Raw genomic sequence first — 18500 nt, 5'->3', positions numbered from 1 at the left:
GTTTCACGCGAATGCTGCCATCAATCCACGGTTTCTGGTTTGGGAATGTTTTTATCGTTGCTATGGGAACGACATCTTCGACGCACGTTCTAATGAACTCGCACACCGAATCAGCGTATTCATCAATATTCCCATCTGACGCAATACGAAACATGTCCCAGTCCACGTGATGGAAGCAGTCTTGGAGTGTAGAGTCAGCTTGGTCTGACCAGCGTTGGACAGACCTCAGCGTGGGAGCCTCTTGTTTTAATTTCTGCCTGTAGGCAGGGATCAGCAAAATGGAGTCGTGGTCAGCTTTTCCGAAAGGGGGGCGGGGCAGGGCCTTATATGCGTCGCGGAAGTTAGAGTAACAATGATCCAAGGTTTTACCACCCCTGGTTGCGCAATCGATATGCTGATAAAATTTAGGGAGTCTTGTTTTCAGATTGGCTTTGTTAAAATCCCCAGCTACAATGAATGCAGCCTCCGGATAAATGGTTTCCAGTTTGCAAAGAGTTAAATAAAGTTCGTTCAGAGCCATCGATGTGTCTGCTTGGGGGATATATACGGCTGTGATTATAATCGAAGAGAATTCTCTTGGAAGATAATGCGGTCTACATTTGATTGTGAGGAATTCTAAATCAGGTGAACAGAAGGATTTGAGCTGTTAATGGGTTTGATCTAGTCTGTTATCAGTAGAGTCTTGGCTGTTAATGGGTTTGTTATAGTCTGTTATCAGTAGAGTGAAGTCTAGGCTGTTAATGGGTTTGATCTAGTCTGTTATCAGTAGAGTCTTGGCTGTTAATGGGTTTGTTATAGTCTTATCAGTAGAGTGAAGTATTGGCTGTTAATGGGTTTGATCTAGTCTGTTATCAGTAGAGTGAAGTATTGGCTGTTAATGGGTTTGATCTAGTCTGTTATCAGTAGAGTCAAGTATTGGCTGTTAATGGGTTTGATCTAGCCTGTTATCAGTAATAGTGAAGTCTTGGTTGTTAATAGCTGTTAATGGGTTTGATCTAGTCTGTTATCAGTAGAGTGAAGTCTTGGCTGTTAATGGGTTTGTTCTCAGCTGTAAATGAAAGTAGACAGACAACAGAGCTGCATGCTGGTGCAGGGTGACTATAGCAGCCTGTAGGGCCGGTGGTCAGCTCACAGTGGTTTCCTGTAAGGATCAGGATGCAGAGTGACTATAGCAGCCTGTAGGGCCGGTGGTCAGCTCACAGTGGTTTCCTGTAAGGATCAGGATGCAGAGTGACTATAGCAGCCTTTAGGGCCGGTGGTCAGCTCACAGTGGTTTCCTGTAAGGATGCAGAGTGACTATAGCAACCTGTAGGGCCGGTGGTCAGCTCACAGTGGTTTCCTGTAAGGATCAGGATGCAGAGTGACTATAGCAGCCTGTAGGGCCGGTGGTCAGCTCACAGTGGTTTCCTGTAAGGATCAGGATGCAGAGTGACTATAGCAGCCTGTAGGGCCGGTGGTCAGCTCACAGTGGTTTCCTGTAAGGATCAGGATGCAGAGTGACTATAGCAGCCTTTAGGGCCGGTTGTCAGCTCACAGTGGTTTCCTGTAAGGATGCAGAGTGACTATAGCAACCTGTAGGGCCGGTGGTCAGCTCACAGTGGTTTCCTGTAAGGATCAGGATGCAGAGTGACTATAGCAGCCTGTAGGGCCGGTGGTCAGCTCACAGTGGTTTCCTGTAAGGATCAGGATGCAGAGTGACTATAGCAGCCTGTAGGGCCGGTGGTCAGCTCACAGTGGTTTCCTGTAAGGATCAGGATGCAGAGTGACTATAGCAGCCTGTAGGGCCGGTGGTCAGCTCACAGTGGTTTCCTGTAAGGATCAGGATGCAGAGTGACTATAGCAGCCTGTAGGGCCGGTGGTCAGCTCACAGTGGTTTCCTGTAAGGATCAGGATGCAGAGTGACTATAGCAGCCTGTAGGGCCGGTGGTCAGCTCACAGTGGTTTCCTGTAAGGATCAGGATGCAGAGTGACTATAGCAGCCTTTAGGGCCGGTGGTCAGCTCACAGTGGTTTCCTGTAAGGATCAGGATGCAGAGTGACTATAGCAGCCTGTAGGGCCGGTGGTCAGCTCACAGTGGTTTCCTGTAAGGATGCAGAGTGACTATAGCAGCCTTTAGGGCCGGTGGTCAGCTCACAGTGGTTTCCTGTAAGGATCAGGATGCAGAGTGACTATAGCAGCCTTTAGGGCCGGTGGTCAGCTCACAGTGGTTTCCTGTAAGGATCAGGATGCAGAGTGACTATAGCAGCCTTTAGGGCCGGTGGTCAGCTCACAGTGGTTTCCTGTAAGGATCAGGATGCAGAGTGACTATAGCAGCCTTTAGGGCCGGTGGTCAGCTCACAGTGGTTTCCTGTAAGGATCAGGATGCAGAGTGACTATAGCAGCCTGTAGGGCCGGTGGTCAGCTCACAGTGGTTTCCTGTAAGGATCCGAATGCAGAGTGACTATAAACACACACTTACACCCCTCTCCATTGTTGTAGACAAGACCAAAACAACCACATGATAATGAACACACAAACCTCCAGGGCAATTCATTAAAATGTGATTCTGGGTTTTTTATTTTAGGATACATAAAGAGGATGCTTCATAGACAACAATAATTAAGAGATCTGCAATAACCTTTAACCTCACGGAACAATGTAAACAAACATAGCAATGCTTCTACTGTTGTTAAGGGTTAACAGGAAATCAGCTCTCTATACAATACTGATTGGGCTGGTTAACAAGACAGGTGTCATCATCACTGTCATCGTCATCATTACTGTTATCATCATCACCATCACTGTCATCATCATCATCATCATCATCATGGCCATATTATAAAGCTTCTACAGTGCTGATGCTGAAGCCGTCTCCTTGGTGCTACTGCTGCTATCTCTACCTGTTCATAACATTTTAAAAAACAACCATCACTGTCATCATCATCACTGTTATCATCATCATCATGGCCATATTAAAACGCTTCTACAGTGCTGATGCTGAAGCCGTCTCCTTGGTGCTACTGCTGCTATCTACCTGTTCATAACATTTAAAAAAACAACAAACAGGCATTCAGAACAACGTCGACACCTTGTGCTGTACATCAATAATGAGTCGGTTCCCGTGGAAACCGGATGAACTCTAATATGACCAAGTCCCAAACAAACATAATACATCTTTTTATATTAGCGGTCCTGACTGCAAAAAAAACCTGCCTTCAATTTAAACATGGGTATATCTGTAGGTAAGTATGGTTATGTGTTCATAAGTAGGGGGTTTAAAATAGACTGTTAGCCCTGACGGACAGAGAGTCTGGAACCCAGTTCTTCATTCCTTCAACCCCAAAAGGAAGTTCAGGAACAACAACATGCAGGACACACTACATCATCTAATATAATATTCTTCCTTCACAAAATCCCAAATGTCTGACTTGGATTTATCTCAACCCCAAAAAGGAAACACAATAGTTCTGTTTAAAAAAAGAGCTAGGACACTCAGAGGACATCTCAAGGGTCAGGGGTTAAAAAAAAAAATCTGTGTGCGGCGGCCATTTTGTATCATTACAACCTGGTTTAGGTTAGCTTGCTGATAACCACTCCTGTTCGGTGTGTTTGTTCTGAAATATCTCGCTGTGCCTCCATCTGTTAGGGAGTCGGAGGGTTTGTGTGATATGACCTAAAATAAGACTTATGTTTTGTGCTTGTGCCTTTTTGCAGGCGTATCATTAGGACATTACTGGGACATGAGGAATGCTAGGACTGCCACATGAGCAATGGGACAAATTCAAGTGTGTGTGTTTGAGTATGTGTTAAAGGGATACTTTGGGATTGTGGCAGTGAGGCCCTTTATCTACTTCCCCAGAGTCAGATAAACTCCTGGATACCAGTTTTATGTCTCTGTGTCCAGGTTGAAGGAAGTTAGAGGTAGTTTCACGAGCCAACGTTTCCAGTCATTGCGCTAATGCTAGTTAGCAATTGCGCTAGCGCTAGTTAGCAATTGCGCTAGCGCTAGTTAGCAATTGCGCTAATGTTAGTTAGCATTTGCGCTAGCGCTAGTTAGCAACTTCTTTCAAACAGCACACAGATAACATTAAAAAAATGGTATCCACGAGTATCATCTGACTCTGGGGAAGGAGCAAAAAAAAAAGGTCTTCATTGCCAAAATCCCGTAGCATCCCTTTTAAGTGTATGCGTTACTGTGTGAACCTCTGTTATAGGTTAAGACTCTCGTGCTTCCTCTCTCCTACACCGCGTCCCCAGTTGGTCTCGGCCCTATGTTGGGGTTTTGGCCCAGTCCAGTGTGGACGGACGGGTCCGGGGGCAGCGTTCTAGTTGTGTTCTGCCAGGACGTCGCTGAACACGTTCAGGAACATGTGAACATGGTACTCTTTAAACACCAGAGCAGGACGGAACCGGATGGACCGATCTCCACAGCCACCCAGCAGAACACCTGGGAGACAGACAGAGAAGATGAGAGGTTACACAGGAGATCACCAGCGTGGAGTGTGGATAGGAGTGTGGATAGGAGTGTGGATAGGAGTGTGTGTACAGGAGTGTGTGTACAGGAGTGTGTGTACAGGAGTGTGTGTACAGGAGTGTGTGTATAGGAGTGTGTGTATAGGAGTGTGTGTATAGGAGTGTGTGTATAGGAGTGTGTGTATAGGAGTGTGTATAGGAGTGTGTATAGGAGTGTGTATAGGAGTGTGGATAGGAGTGTGTATAGGAGTGTGTATAGGAGTGTGTATAGGAGTGTATATAGGAGTGTATATAGGAGTGTGGATAGGAGTGTGTACGCAGGTTTTTCTATCTATCTGTCCATCCATATCTGTGTGTGTGGGTTGTGTGTTTGTACACAGGCGTATCCCTATCAATCCATCTGTGTGTGTGTGTGTGTGTGTGTGTGTGTGTGTGTGTGTGTGTGTGTGTGTGTGTGTGTGTGTGTGTGTGTGTGAGTAGTGTGTCTTACCCTTGTCCCGGGCTTTGAGGAGGATGCTGTTGCGTGTGACGTCATCACGGATGTCGATGGCACAGAATGTCCCCTGTCCCCGAGCACTGCTCAACAGGTTAGGGTACTGGTCCTGAAGGAGAGGTACAGACGTTAGGATGCACACGCAACGTCTCTGGTCTCTGGTACCTGTAGTTGGTAGAGTCTCTGGTACCTGTAGTTGGTAGAGTCTCTGTCTCTAGTACCTGTAGTTGGTAGAGTCTCTGGTACCTGTAGTTGGTAGAGTCTCTGTCTCTAGTACCTGTAGTTGGTAGAGTCTCTGGTACCTGTAGTTGGTAGAGTCTCTAGTACCTGTAGTTGGTAGAGTCTCTAGTACCTGTAGTTGGTAGAGTCTCTGTCTCTAGTACCTGTAGTTGGTAGAGTCTCTAGTACCTGTAGTTGGTAGAGTCTCTGTCTCTGGTACCTGTAGTTGGTAGAGTCTCTGTCTCTGGTACCTGTAGTTGGTAGAGTCTCTGGTACCTGTAGTTGGTAGAGTCTCTAGTACCTGTAGTTGGTAGAGTCTCTGTCTCTGGTACCTGTAGTTGGTAGAGTCTCTGGTACCTGTAGTTGGTAGAGTCTCTGTCTCTGGTCTAGTACCTGTAGTTGGTAGAGTCTCTGTCTCTGGTACCTGTAGTTGGTAGAGTCTCTGGTACCTGTAGTTGGTAGAGTCTCTAGTACCTGTAGTTGGTAGAGTCTCTAGTACCTGTAGTTGGTAGAGTCTCTGTCTCTAGTACCTGTAGTTGGTAGAGTCTCTGTCTCTAGTACCTGTAGTTGGTAGAGTCTCTGGTACCTGTAGTTGGTAGAGTCTCTGTCTCTAGTACCTGTAGTTGGTAGAGTCTCTGTCTCTAGTACCTGTAGTTGGTAGAGTCTCTGTCTCTAGTACCTGTAGTTGGTAGAGTCTCTGGTACCTGTAGTTGGTAGAGTCTCTGGTACCTGTAGTTGGTAGAGTCTCTATAGTACCTGTAGTTGGTAGAGTCCCTGTAGCAGAGTCTTTCCAGAGCGGGTCACCTCCTCCAGAAGGTTCTCTCTGCGGATCACGTTCAGAACCTCAGCCAGGAACAGGTTCTTAGACGGGTCACCCATCCAGGTGTTAAAGATACGGTAGGCCTGGGAAAGAAGACACACACAGCCATAATAAGGCTATACATTCTACATGCAAACAAAGTGTGTGTGTCGGTGTCCTGTGTGTACCTTATACGCCTGTGTGTGTGTCTGTGTCCTGTGTGTACCTTATACGCCTGTGTGTGTGTGTGTGTCCTGTGTGTGTGTGTATGTCTGTGTCCTGTGTGTACCGTATACGCCTGTGTGTGTGTGTGTCCTGTGTGTGTGTGTGTGTGTGTGTGTGTGTGTGTGTGTATGTTACCTTGTCTGCCTGCAGCTCGTCTTTATGGTAAAAACCTCCAGTGAGCATCTTCTTGCTGAAGGAGACGATGTCAGCAGGGTCGTCCATCCCCCAGTGTTCATGAGCCCAGAACTTCCCCGTAGCTCCTCCCCCTGTCTGCACCTCATCCACATGGAACGCACTGCCATGCTGAGAGAGGAGGGAGGAGAGGAAGATGTTTCAGTGTCACCCCAGACTACCACGTGTTAGGACTGGGGGCGATATGACGATATATAACGTGGAACCCTCCCTCCCTCCCCAGACTACCTTGTGTATGACTCTCCCCCCTCCCTCTCCCCAGACTACCTTGTGTATGACCCCCCCTCCACACTCTCCCCCCTCCCTCTCCCCAGACTACCTTGTGTATGACTCTCCCCCTCCCTCCCTCCCTCCCCCCTCCCTCCCTCCCTCCCTCCCTCCCTCCCTCCCTCCCTCCCTCCCTCCCTCCCTCCCTCCCTCCCTCCCTCCCTCCCTCCCCCTCCACACTCTCCTCCCTCCCCCCAGACTACCTTGTGTATGACCCCCCCTCCCCCTCCCTAGCCAACCTTGCGTGCGATGTTCCGTAGCTTCTTGAAGAAGTCTGGTGTTGCGTGGTTGTCTCCTCCCTCAGCCTGGATGGGTTCTATCACTATCCCAGCCACCGGCCGGCCCTTCTGACGCCACTGCACTATCAGGTCCTCTACCTGGTACACAGACACAGGCACGCACACACACACACACACGCACACAGACGCACACGCACACACACACAGTAGCATAATCATGTGTCTATTTCTCCATTTACAGTAGTATAATCAGTTCAGATTTGTTTATGGGCTGGTATTACATGCTTTTAAAATAGCACTTCCAGTTTGAATGGGAATACAGGGAAGATTGGTAGATTCTCAGGAAAATATTAAACACACACACACACACACACACACACACACACACACACACACACACACACACACACCTCCTCCAGGCAGCGGGCCTCTTCCTGTGCGTTCTCCCGTGTGAACTCCTCCAGAGGGTACTTCAGTTTAGGGAAGGGAGCGATCGGCCAATCAAATGACGGCACATCCAGCTTGTGGATGGCCTTGGAGTGCGTCGTTGCCAAGCAACCTGAAAACAGATCAGACACCGTGAGTTGTTGTTCTAAAGGAGTGGGAGGAGTCCTACCCTCGTTCGAGCATCCTGATCTGGCGAGCTTTACATTCTGTTACGCTACCGCAAAACTAAATGAGAGCGCAGGATAGTGGCTCTCTAAATGAGAGCGCAGGATGGTGGCTCTCTAAATGAGAGCGCAGGATGGTGGCTCTCTAAATGAGAGCGCAGGATGGTGGCTCTCTAAATGAGAGCGCAGGATGGTGGCTCTCTAAATGAGAGCGCAGGATGGTGGATCTTAACTGACTTGTCTAGTTAAATAAAGGTTCAATGAAAAAATATTTTAAAAATCAGGGAAGTCCTCAGGATGGTGGATCAGGAAGTCCTCAGGATGGTGGATCAGGAAGTCCTCAGGATGGTGGATCAGGAAGTCCTCAGGATGGTGGATCAGGAAGTCCTCAGGATGGTGGATCAGGAAGTCCTCAGGATGGTGGATCAGGAAGTCCTCGGGATGGTGGATCAGGAAGTCCTCGGGATGGTGGATCAGGAAGTCCTCGGGATGGTGGATCAGGAAGTCCTCGGGATGGTGGATCAGGAAGTCCTCGGGACGGTGGATCAGGAAGTCCTCGGGACGGTGGATCAGGAAGTCCTCGGGACGGTGGATCAGGAAGTCCTCGGGACGGTGGATCAGGAAGTCCTCGGGACGGTGGATCAGGAAGTCCTCGGGACGGTGGATCAGGAAGTCCTCAGGACGGTGGATCAGGAAGTCCTCAGGACGGTGGATCAGGAAGTCCTCAGGACGGTGGATCAGGAAGTCCTCAGGATGGTGGATCAGAATAGGGAAGTCCTCAGGATGGTGGATCAGGAAGTCTTCAGGATGGTGGATCAGAATAGGGCAGTCCTCAGAATAGGGCAGTCCTCAGGATGGTGGATCAGGAAGTTCTCAGGATGGTGGATCAGGAAGTTCTCAGGATGGTGGATCAGGAAGTCCTCAGGATGGTGGATCAGGAAGTCCTCAGGATGGTGGATCAGGAAGTTCTCAGGATGGTGGATCAGGAAGTTCTCAGGATGGTGGATCAGGAAGTCCTCAGGATGGTGGATCAGGAAGTCCTCAGGATGGTGGATCAGAATAGGGCAGTCCTCAGAATGGTGGATCAGAATAGGGCAGTCCTCAGGATGGTGGATCAGGATAGAGCAGTCCTCAGAATGGTGGATCGGGATAGAGCAGTCCTCAGGATGGTGGATCAGGATAGGGAAGTCCTCAGGATGGTGGATCAGGAAGTCCTCAGGATGGTGGATCAGGAAGTCCTCAGGATGGTGGATCAGGAAGTTCTCAGGATGGTGGATCAGGAAGTTCTCAGGATGGTGGATCAGGAAGTCCTCAGGATGGTGGATCAGAATAGGGCAGTCCTCAGGATGGTGGATCAGGATAGGGAAGTCCTCAGGATGGTGGATCAGGATAGGGCAATCCTCAGAATGGTGGATCAGGAAGTCCTCAGGATGGTGGATCAGGATAGGGAAGTCCTCAGGATGGTGGATCAGGATAGGGCAATCCTCAGGATGGTGGATCAGGATAGGGCAATCCTCAGGATGGTGGATCAGGATAGGGAAGTCCTCAGGATGGTGGATCAGGATAGGGCAATCCTCAGAATGGTGGATCAGGAAGTCCTCAGGATGGTGGATCAGGATAGGGAAGTCCTCAGGATGGTGGATCAGGATAGGGCAATCCTCAGGATGGTGGATCAGGATAGGGCAATCCTCAGGATGGTGGATCAGGATAGGGCAATCCTCAGGATGGTGGATCAGGATAGGGCAATCCTCAGGATGGTGGATCAGGATAGGGCAGTCCTCAGGATGGTGGATCAGGATAGGGCAATCCTCAGGATGGTGGATCAGGATAGGGCAATCCTCAGGATGGTGGATCAGGATAGGGCAATCCTCAGGATGGTGGATCAGGAAGTCCTCAGGATGGTGGATCAGGAAGTCCTCAGGATGGTGGATCAGGATAGGGCAATCCTCAGGATGGTGGATCAGGATAGGGCAATCCTCAGAATGGTGGATCAGGATAGGGCAGTCCTCAGGATGGTGGATCAGGATAGGGCAGTCCTCAGAATGGTGGTTCTTTGGCTACCCAGCCGGTCTTCATTGAAGTCGCCCGCCAGCATGACAGAATGTGCACCAAACTCTGTCATTTTGGATTTCAGTGTCTAGGTCTGTAAAACAGCTCCTACGAGCAGCTTCTGGGAGTGTAAGGTGACCAGAAGCCATGTCTTTTAGGTCTTTGTGTGTCTCACGGTGGATGGGCGATTTCTTCCAACCAATACACTGCAAAGCCACCTCCTGATGAGGCAGGTCTGTTACTTTCATTCAACAATAAGATGTGATATTTAACCTTTACTGACCCATTGTTCTGCCATGAAATCCACCCATAAACGACAGGATGCTGAAGTCTGGACAGCCAGGACTCTGAGAGAGAGAGAACAAGGGAGAGAGGAGAGAGAGGTGGGAGAGAGGAGAGGGGGAGAGCGAACAAGGGAGAGGAGAGGGGGAGAGATAATAAGGGAGAGAGGAGAGGGGAGAGAATGAGGAAGAGAGGAGAGGGGAGAGGAGAGGAGGGAGAGAGGAGAGGGAGAGAGGAGAGGGGGAGAGAGAATGAGGGAGAGAGGAGAGGGGGAGAGAGGAGAGAGAGGAGGGGGAGAGAGGGGGAGGGAGGAGAGGGAGAGAGGAGAGGAGAGGGGGAGAGAGAACAAGGGAGAGGAGAGGGGAGAGAGAATGAGGGAGAGGAGAGGGGAGAGAGAATGAGGGAGAGGAGAGGGGGAGAGAGAATGAGGGAGAGAGGAGAGGGGAGAGAATGAGGGAGAGAGGAGAGGGGAGAGGAGAGGAGGGAGAGAGGAGAGGGAGAGAGGAGAGGGGAGAGAGAATGAGGGAGAGAGGAGAGGGGGAGAGAGGAGAGAGAGGAGGGGAGAGAGGAGTGGGGGGAGAGAGGAGAGGGAGAGAGGAGAGGGAGAGAGGAGAGGAGAGGGGAGAGAGAACAAGGGAGAGGAGAGGGGCGAGAGAGAATGAGGGAGAGGAGAGAGGATGGAGAACAAGAGAGAGAGGAGAGGGGGGAGAGAACAAGAGAGAGGAGAGGGGAGAGAACAAGAGAGAGGGGGGGGGGGGGGACAAGGGGGAGAGGAGAGAGAACAAGGGAGAGATGAGAGGGGGGAGAGAACAAGAGAGAGAGGAGAGGGGGGAGAGAACAAGGGAGAGAGGAGAGGGGGAGAGAGAACAAGGGAGAGAGGAGAGGGGGAGAGAGAACAAGGGAGAGAGGAAAGGGGGAGAGAAAACAAGTGAGAGAGGAGAGGGGGAGAGAGAACAAGGGAGAGAGGAGAGGGGGAGAGAGAATGAGGGAGGACAGAGAGAACAAGGGAGTGGAGGGGGAGAGAGAGAGAGAGAGAGACAGAGAATTAGAGCGTGAGAGAGTGTATTTAGTGTGGCTACTAAAGAATAGTCAAGAGAAACGTGATGATGAACACCGGTCATTCTCCACATCTTAACACACACACACACACACACGCACACGCACAGACACACACGCAGACACACACACACACACACACACACGCACACACACACACGCACGCACGCACGCACACAGACACACACACACGCACACACACAGACGCACACACAGACACACAGACACACACACACCAGATTATACTGCTCAGTTCATCCACTGCCCCTCATCCCCTCAGTTTATCCACTGCCCCTCATCCCCTCAGTTCATCCACTGCCCCTCATCCCCTCAGTTCATCCACTGCCCCTCATCCCCTCAGTTTATCCACTGCCCCTCATCCCCTCAGTTCATCCACTGCCCCTCATCCCCTCAGTTTATACACTGCCCCTCATCCCCTCAGTTCATCCACTGCCCCTCATCCCCTCAGTTTATCCACTGCCCCTCATCCCCTCAGTTTATCCACTGCCCCTCATCCCCTCAGTTTATCCACTGCCCCTCATCCCCTCAGTTCATCCACTGCCCCTCATCCCCTCAGTTTATCCACCGCCCCTCATCCCCTCAGTTTATCCACTGACCCTCATCCCCTCAGTTTATCCACTGCCCCTCATCCCCTCAGTTCATCCACTGCCCCTCATCCCCTCAGTTTATCCACCGCCCCTCATCCCCTCAGTTCATCCACTGCCCCTCATCCCCTCAGTTTATCCACTGCCCCTCATCCCCTCAGTTTATCCACTGCCCCTCATCCCCTCAGTTTATCCACTGCCCCTCATCCCCTCAGTTTATCCACTGCCCCTCATCCCCTCAGTTTATACACTGCTCCTCATCCCCTCAGTTTATCCACCGCCCCTCATCCCCTCAGTTCATCCACTGCCCCTCATCCCCTCAGTTTATCCACTGCCCCTCATCCCCTCAGTTCATCCACCGCTCCTCATCCCCTCAGTTTATCCACCGCCCCTCATCCCCTCAGTTTATCCACTGCCCCTCATCCCCTCAGTTTATCCACTGCCCCTCATCCCCTCAGTTCATCCACTGCCCCTCATCCCCTCAGTTCATCCACTGCCCCTCATCCCCTCAGTTCATCCACTGCCCCTCATCCCCTCAGTTTATCCACTGCCCCTCATCCCCTCAGTTTATCCACTGCCCCTCATCCCCTCAGTTTATCCACTGCCCCTCATCCCCTCAGTTTATCCACTGCCCCTCATCCCCTCAGTTTATCCACTGCCCCTCATCCCCTCAGTTTATCCACTGCCCCTCATCCCCTCAGTTTATCCACTGCCCCTCATCCCCTCAGTTTATACACTGCCCCTCATCCCCTCAGTTTATCCACTGCCCCTCATCCCCTCAGTTTATCCACTGCCCCTCATCCCCTCCTTCACCAATACATTTGTAAAACCTGGACTATAAATAGTTCCTTCTTGTATTATACTGATGTACTGATGTTTATTCTACTGGGACATTTACTTTATGTTCCTGTTCGTATCTTTTAAAAGGTCTTATTGTTGTTGCATTGTCCAGAAGGAACCTGCCAGTCAGCATTTGATTGGACGACGTGCACCATGTGTACGACCAATGAAACAGATTTCACCCACCTGGTTGATCATACAGGAGCTCATGTCTTCATCAGAGGGGTTGTTGTGGCCTCTCTCCTTATTCTGAGGCAGGCAGGCAGGCAGGCAGGCAGGCAGGCAGGCAGGCAGGCAGGCAGGCAGGCAGGCAGGCAGGCAGGCAGGCAGGCAGGCAGGCAGGCAGGCAGGCAGGCAGGCAGGCAGGCAGGCAGGCAGGCAGGCAGGCAGGCAGGCAGACAGGCAGACAGACAGACAGGCAGACAGACAGACAGACAGACAGACAGACAGACAATATACTATGTTTCAATTGTGTCCAGTTGTATACAGTACATTTTGTAAATATATTGACTATATAACGTGGATTGTCTCAGCTGAACGTGGTAGAGTTTCATATATATTCTATATATATTCTGCTTATATTGAGTAGATATTGTATATAAATATATACACCGAGTGTACAAAACATTAAGAACACCTTACTAATATTGAGTTGCACCTCCTTTTCCCCTCAGAACAGTCTCAATTAATTGGGGTTTGGACTCTACAAAGTGTCAATTTGTCTGGGCATTGGACTCTACAAGGTGTTGAAAGTGTTCCACAGGGATGCTGGCCCATGTTGACTCTACAAGGTGTTGAAAGCGTTCCACAGGGATGCTGGCCCATGTTGACTCTACAAGGTGTTGAAAGTGTTCCACAGGGATGCTGGCCCATGTTGACTCTACAAGGTGTTGAAAGTGTTCCACAGGGATGCTGGCCCATGTTGACTCTACAAGGTGTTGAAAGTGTTCCACAGGGATGCTGGCCCATGTTGACTCTACAAGGTGTTGAAAGTGTTCCACAGGGATTTTGGCGCATGTTGACTCTACAAGGTGTTGAAAGCGTTCCACAGAGATGCTGGCCCATGTTGACTCTACAAGGTGTTGAAAGTGTTCCACGGGGATGCTGGCCCATGTTGACTCTACAAGGTGTTGAAAGCGTTCCACAGGGATGCTGGCCCATGTTGACTCTACAAGGTGTTGAAAGTGTTCCACAGGGATGCTGGCCCATGTTGACTCTACAAGGTGTTGAAAGTGTTCCACGGGGATGCTGGCCCATGTTGACTCTACAAGGTGTTGAAAGTGTTCCACAGGGATGCTGGCCCATGTTGACTCTACAAGGTGTTGAAAGTGTTCCACGGGGATGCTGGCCCATGTTGACTCTACAAGGTGTTGAAAGTGTTCCACAGGGATGCTGGCCCATGTTGACTCTACAAGGTGTTGAAAGCGTTCCACAGGGATGCTGGCCCATGTTGACTCTACAAGGTGTTGAAAGGGTTCCACAGGGATGCTGGCCCATGTTGACTCCAATACTTCCCACAGTTGTGTCCAGTTGGCTGGATGTCCATTGGGTGGTGGACCATTCATGATACACACAGGGAACTGTTGAGTGTGAAAAACCCAGCAGCGTTGCAGTTCTTGACATTCAAACCAGTGTGCCTGACACCTACTACCACACCCCGTTCAAAGGCACTTTGTCTTGCCTTCTGAATAACACACACAGACAATCCATGTCTCAAGGCTGAAAAATCCTCCTTTAACCAGGTCTCCTCCCCTTCATCTACACTGATTGAAGTGGATTTAACAAAGTGACATCAAAAAGGGATCATAGCTTTCACCTGGATTCACCTGGTCAGTCTATGTCATGTTTAACACCTGGTCAGTCTATGTCATGTTTAACACCTGGTCAGTCTGTCATGTTTAACACCTGGTCAGTCTGTCATGTTTAACACCTGGTCAGTCTATGTCATGTATAACACCTGGTCAGTCTATGTCATGTATAACACCTGGTCAGTCTATGTCATGTTTAACACCTGGTCAGTCTATGTCATGTTTAACACCTGGTCAGTCTATGTAATGTTTAACACCTGGTCAGTCTATGTCATGTATAACACCTGGTCAGTCTATGTCATGTATAACACCTGGTCAGTCTATGTCATGTTTAACACCTGGTCAGTCTATGTCATGTTTAACACCTGGTCAGTCTATGTCATGTATAACACCTGGTCAGTCTATGTCATGTATAACACCTGGTCAGTCTATGTCATGTTTAACACCTGGTCAGTCTATGTCATGTTTAACACCTGGTCAGTCTATGTCATGTATAACACCTGGTCAGTCTATGTCATGTATAACACCTGGTCAGTCTATGTCATGTTTAACACCTGGTCAGTCTATGTCATGTATAACACCTGGTCAGTCTATGTCATGTTTAACACCTGGTCAGTCTATGTCATGTTTAACACCTGGTCAGTCTATGTCATGTTTAACACCTGGTCAGTCTATGTCATGTATAACACCTGGTCAGTCTATGTCATGTTTAACACCTGGTCAGTCTATGTCATGTATAACACCTGGTCAGTCTATGTCATGTTTAACACCTGGTCAGTCTATGTCATGTTTAACACCTGGTCAGTCTATGTCATGTATAACACCTGGTCAGTCTATGTCATGTTTAACACCTGGTCAGTCTATGTCATGTTTAACACCTGGTCAGTCTATGTCATGTTTAACACCTGGTCAGTCTATGTCATGTTTAACACCTGGTCAGTCTATGTCATGTTTAACACCTGGTCAGTCTATGTCATGTTTAACACCTGGTCAGTCTATGTCATGTTTAACACCTGGTCAGTCTATGTCATGTGTGTCATGTTTAACACCTGGTCAGTCTATGTCATGTTTAACACCTGGTCAGTCTATGTCATGTTTAACACCTGGTCAGTCTATGTCATGTTTAACACCTGGTCAGTCTGTCATGTTTAACACCTGGTCAGTCTATGTCATGTATAACACCTGGTCAGTCTATGTCATGTATAACACCTGGTCAGTCTATGTCATGTTTAACACCTGGTCAGTCTATGTCATGTTTAACACCTGGTCAGTCTATGTCATGTTTAACACCTGGTCAGTCTATGTCATGTTTAACACCTGGTCAGTCTATGTCATGTTTAACACCTGGTCAGTCTATGTCATGTTTAACACCTGGTCAGTCTATGTCATGTTTAACACCTGGTCAGTCTATGTCATGTTTAACACCTGGTCAGTCTAACACCTGGTCAGTCTATGTCATGTTTAACACCTGGTCAGTCTATGTCATGTTTAACACCTGGTCAGTCTATGTCATGTTTAACACCTGGTCAGTCTATGTCATGTTTAACACCTGGTCAGTCTATGTCATGTTTAACACCTGGTCAGTCTATGTCATGTTTAAACACTTTGTGACATCGGCTGAGCTTTAGAAATATATTTGATTGAAAGAGCAGGTGTTCTTAATGTTTTGTAGACTCAGTGTGTGTGTACTCACTCTGTACCAGATGAACATGGCTTTATATGCATTCTCATTGGAGCAGGATCCACAGGCCATGGTCTGAACACGACTCATACCACTAGGAGCAACCTGGACAGAGGAGAGGGGAAGTGGGGAGGAGAGAGAAGGAGCATTGTGGATGGTATCCAGTCTACAGTAGTGGGGTCCAGCTGGAATCACATCACTAGTTAGTGTCTGGTCTATTTAAATGGGGTCCAGCTGGAATCACATCACTAGTTAGTGTCTGGTCTATTTAAATGGGGTCCAGCTGGAATCACATCACTAGTTAGTGTCTGGTCTATTTAAATGGGGTCCAGCTGGAATCACATCACTAGTTAGTGTCTGGTCTATTTAAATGGGGTCCAGCTGGAATCACATCACTAGTTAGTGTCTGGTCTATTTAAATGGGGTCCAGCTAGTATCCATCACTAGTTAGTGTCTGGTCTATTTAAATGGGGTCCAGTTAGAATCACATCACTAGATAGTGTCTGGTCTATTTAAATGGGGTCCAGTTGGAATCACATCACTAGTTAGTGTCTGGTCTATTTAAATGGGGTCCAGCTGGAATCACATCACTAGTTAGTGTCTGGTCTATTTAAATGGGGTCCAGCTGGAATCACATCACTAGTTAGTGTCTGGTCTATTTAAATGGGGTCCAGCTGGAATCACATCACTAGATAGTGTCTGGTCTATTTAAATGGGGTCCAGTTGGAATCACATCACTAGTTAGTGTCTGGTCTATTTAAATGGGGTCCAGCTGGAATCACATCACTAGTTAGTGTCTGGTCTATTTAAATGGGGTCCAGCTGGAATCACATCACTAGTTAGTGTCTGGTCTATTTAAATGGGGTCCAGCTGGAATCACATCACTAGTTAGTGTCTGGTCTATTTAAATGGGGTCCAGTTGGAATCACATCACTAGATAGTGTCTGGTCTATTTAAATGGGGTCCAGCTGGAATCACATCACTAGTTAGTGTCTGGTATATTTAAATGGGGTCCAGCTAGTATCCATCACTAGTTAGTGTCTGGTCTATTTAAATGGGGTCCAGTTGGAATCACATCACTAGTTAGTGTCTGGTCTATTTAAATGGGGTCCAGCTGGAATCACATCACTAGATAGTGTCTGGTCTATTTAAATGGGGTCCAGCTGGAATCCATCACTAGTTAGTGTCTGGTCTATTTAAATGGGGTCCAGCTGGAATCACATCACTAGTTAGTGTCTGGTCTATTTAAATGGGGTCCAGCTGGAATCACATCACTAGATAGTGTCTGGTCTATTTAAATGGGGTCCAGCTGGAATCCATCACTAGTTAGTGTCTGGTCTATTTAAATGGGGTCCAGCTGGAATCACATCACTAGATAGTGTCTGGTCTATTTAAATGGGGTCCAGCTGGAATCCATCACTAGTTAGTGTCTGGTCTATTTAAATGGGGTCCAGCTAGTATCCATCACTAGTTAGTGTCTGGTCTATTTAAATGGGGGAAGTTGTGTGTTGTGTTGTGTGTCACTCACCGAGAGAAGGCTTTCTGCCAGCTTTTCTGGAAAGTTCTCGGGTGGCATGATCCCAAGAGCTGGCCTGTTCACAAACGCACTCTGAGAGGAGGAAGAGGTAAACATGGGGAACTCAGCAGGACTGTCAGATAAACCTGAGGAGAGATGTTCAACTCTAATGTCTTCTGATTGGTTTTCAATACCAGTTAGTGCGGAGACATTCCATTTCGTTAGGGCTCTTTTCTCTGTGAGCTCATAGAGAGCAGCAAGGTATCTCTACCTGAAAGTACATGATCTGAGTGATTGATAGTTGGTATTCAGCAGTCATGATCTGAGTGATTGATAGTTGGTATTCAGCAGTCATGATCTGAGTGATTGATAGTTGGTATTCAGCAGTCATGATCTGAGTGATTGATAGTTGGTATTCAGCAGTCATGATCTGACTGATTGATAGTTGGTATTCAGCAGTCATGATCTGACTGATTGATAGTTGGTATTCAGCAGTCATGATCTGACTGATTGATAGTTGGTATTCAGCAGTCATGATCTGAGTGATTGATAGTTGGTATTCAGCAGTCATGATCTGAGTGATTGATAGTTGGTATTCAGCAGTCATGATCTGAGTGATTGATAGTTGGTATTCAGCAGTCATGATCTGAGTGATTGATAGTTGGTATTCAGCAGTCATGATCTGAGTGATTGATAGTTGGTATTCAGCAGTCATGATCTGAGTGATTGATAGTTGGTATTCAGCAGTCATGATCTGAGTGATTGATAGTTGGTATTCAGCAGTCATGATCTGAGTGATTGATAGTTGGTATTCAGCAGTCATGATCTGAGTGATTGATAGTTGGTATTCAGCAGTCATGATCTGAGTGATTGATAGTTGGTATTCAGCAGTCATGATCTGAGTGATTGATAGTTGGTATTCAGCAGTCATGATCTGAGTGATTGATAGTTGGTATTCAGCAGTCATGATCTGAATGATTGATAGTTGGTATTCAGCAGTCATGATCTGAATGATTGATAGTTGGTATTCAGCAGTCATGATCTGAGTGATTGATAGTTGGTATTCAGCAGTCATGATCTGAGTGATTGATAGTTGGTATTCAGCAGTCATGATCTGAATGATTGATAGTTGGTATTCAGCAGTCATGAAGCCTTATTTACTGTGA

The 18500-nt window shown here is 48.1% G+C and overlaps 1 protein-coding gene and 2 long non-coding RNA genes across 12 annotated transcripts in view; 1 reads left to right on the top strand and 2 right to left on the bottom strand.

Annotated features, from left to right (window-relative positions):
• Positions 1–2532: 2532 nt before the first annotated feature.
• The window catches only part of abat (4-aminobutyrate aminotransferase), a 56129-nt gene continuing 40161 nt past the window's right edge, over positions 2533–18500 (bottom strand). Inside the window, exons 7-16 of the mRNA XM_052509321.1 lie at positions 17347–17427; positions 15831–15923; positions 12516–12578; positions 9830–9893; positions 7297–7445; positions 6887–7024; positions 6324–6491; positions 5921–6067; positions 4943–5054; positions 2533–4426 (exon numbers count right to left, since the gene is read on the bottom strand). Of these exons, the coding sequence (XP_052365281.1) occupies positions 4305–4426; positions 4943–5054; positions 5921–6067; positions 6324–6491; positions 6887–7024; positions 7297–7445; positions 9830–9893; positions 12516–12578; positions 15831–15923; positions 17347–17427 (1137 nt within the window). The 3' untranslated portion in view covers positions 2533–4304. The remainder of the gene's footprint in view (positions 4427–4942; positions 5055–5920; positions 6068–6323; positions 6492–6886; positions 7025–7296; positions 7446–9829; positions 9894–12515; positions 12579–15830; positions 15924–17346; positions 17428–18500) is intronic.
• Positions 12929–13939, top strand: LOC127924603 (uncharacterized). Of its 10 annotated transcripts, none has more exons than XR_008118333.1 (4): positions 12929–13312; positions 13505–13648; positions 13697–13744; positions 13793–13939. It is a non-coding gene; the product is annotated as an uncharacterized LOC127924603 (long non-coding RNA). The 10 variants fall into 10 exon arrangements; XR_008118337.1 differs by having other exon boundaries at positions 13505–13552; positions 13601–13648; positions 13697–13933; XR_008118336.1 differs by adding an exon at positions 13361–13408 and having other exon boundaries at positions 13457–13552; positions 13697–13933.
• Positions 13694–15554, bottom strand: LOC127924602 (uncharacterized). Its single transcript, XR_008118327.1, has 3 exons — positions 15401–15554; positions 14260–15267; positions 13694–14209 (listed from the first exon to the last, which is right to left on the bottom strand). It is a non-coding gene; the product is annotated as an uncharacterized LOC127924602 (long non-coding RNA).

The sequence above is a fragment of the Oncorhynchus keta genome, unplaced genomic scaffold (genome assembly GCF_023373465.1).
Source record: "Oncorhynchus keta strain PuntledgeMale-10-30-2019 unplaced genomic scaffold, Oket_V2 Un_contig_4359_pilon_pilon, whole genome shotgun sequence".
Taxonomy (NCBI): domain Eukaryota; kingdom Metazoa; phylum Chordata; class Actinopteri; order Salmoniformes; family Salmonidae; genus Oncorhynchus; species Oncorhynchus keta.
The sequence above is the reverse complement of the archived record's forward strand: the minus strand, read 5'-3'. Positions and strand labels throughout refer to the sequence as shown.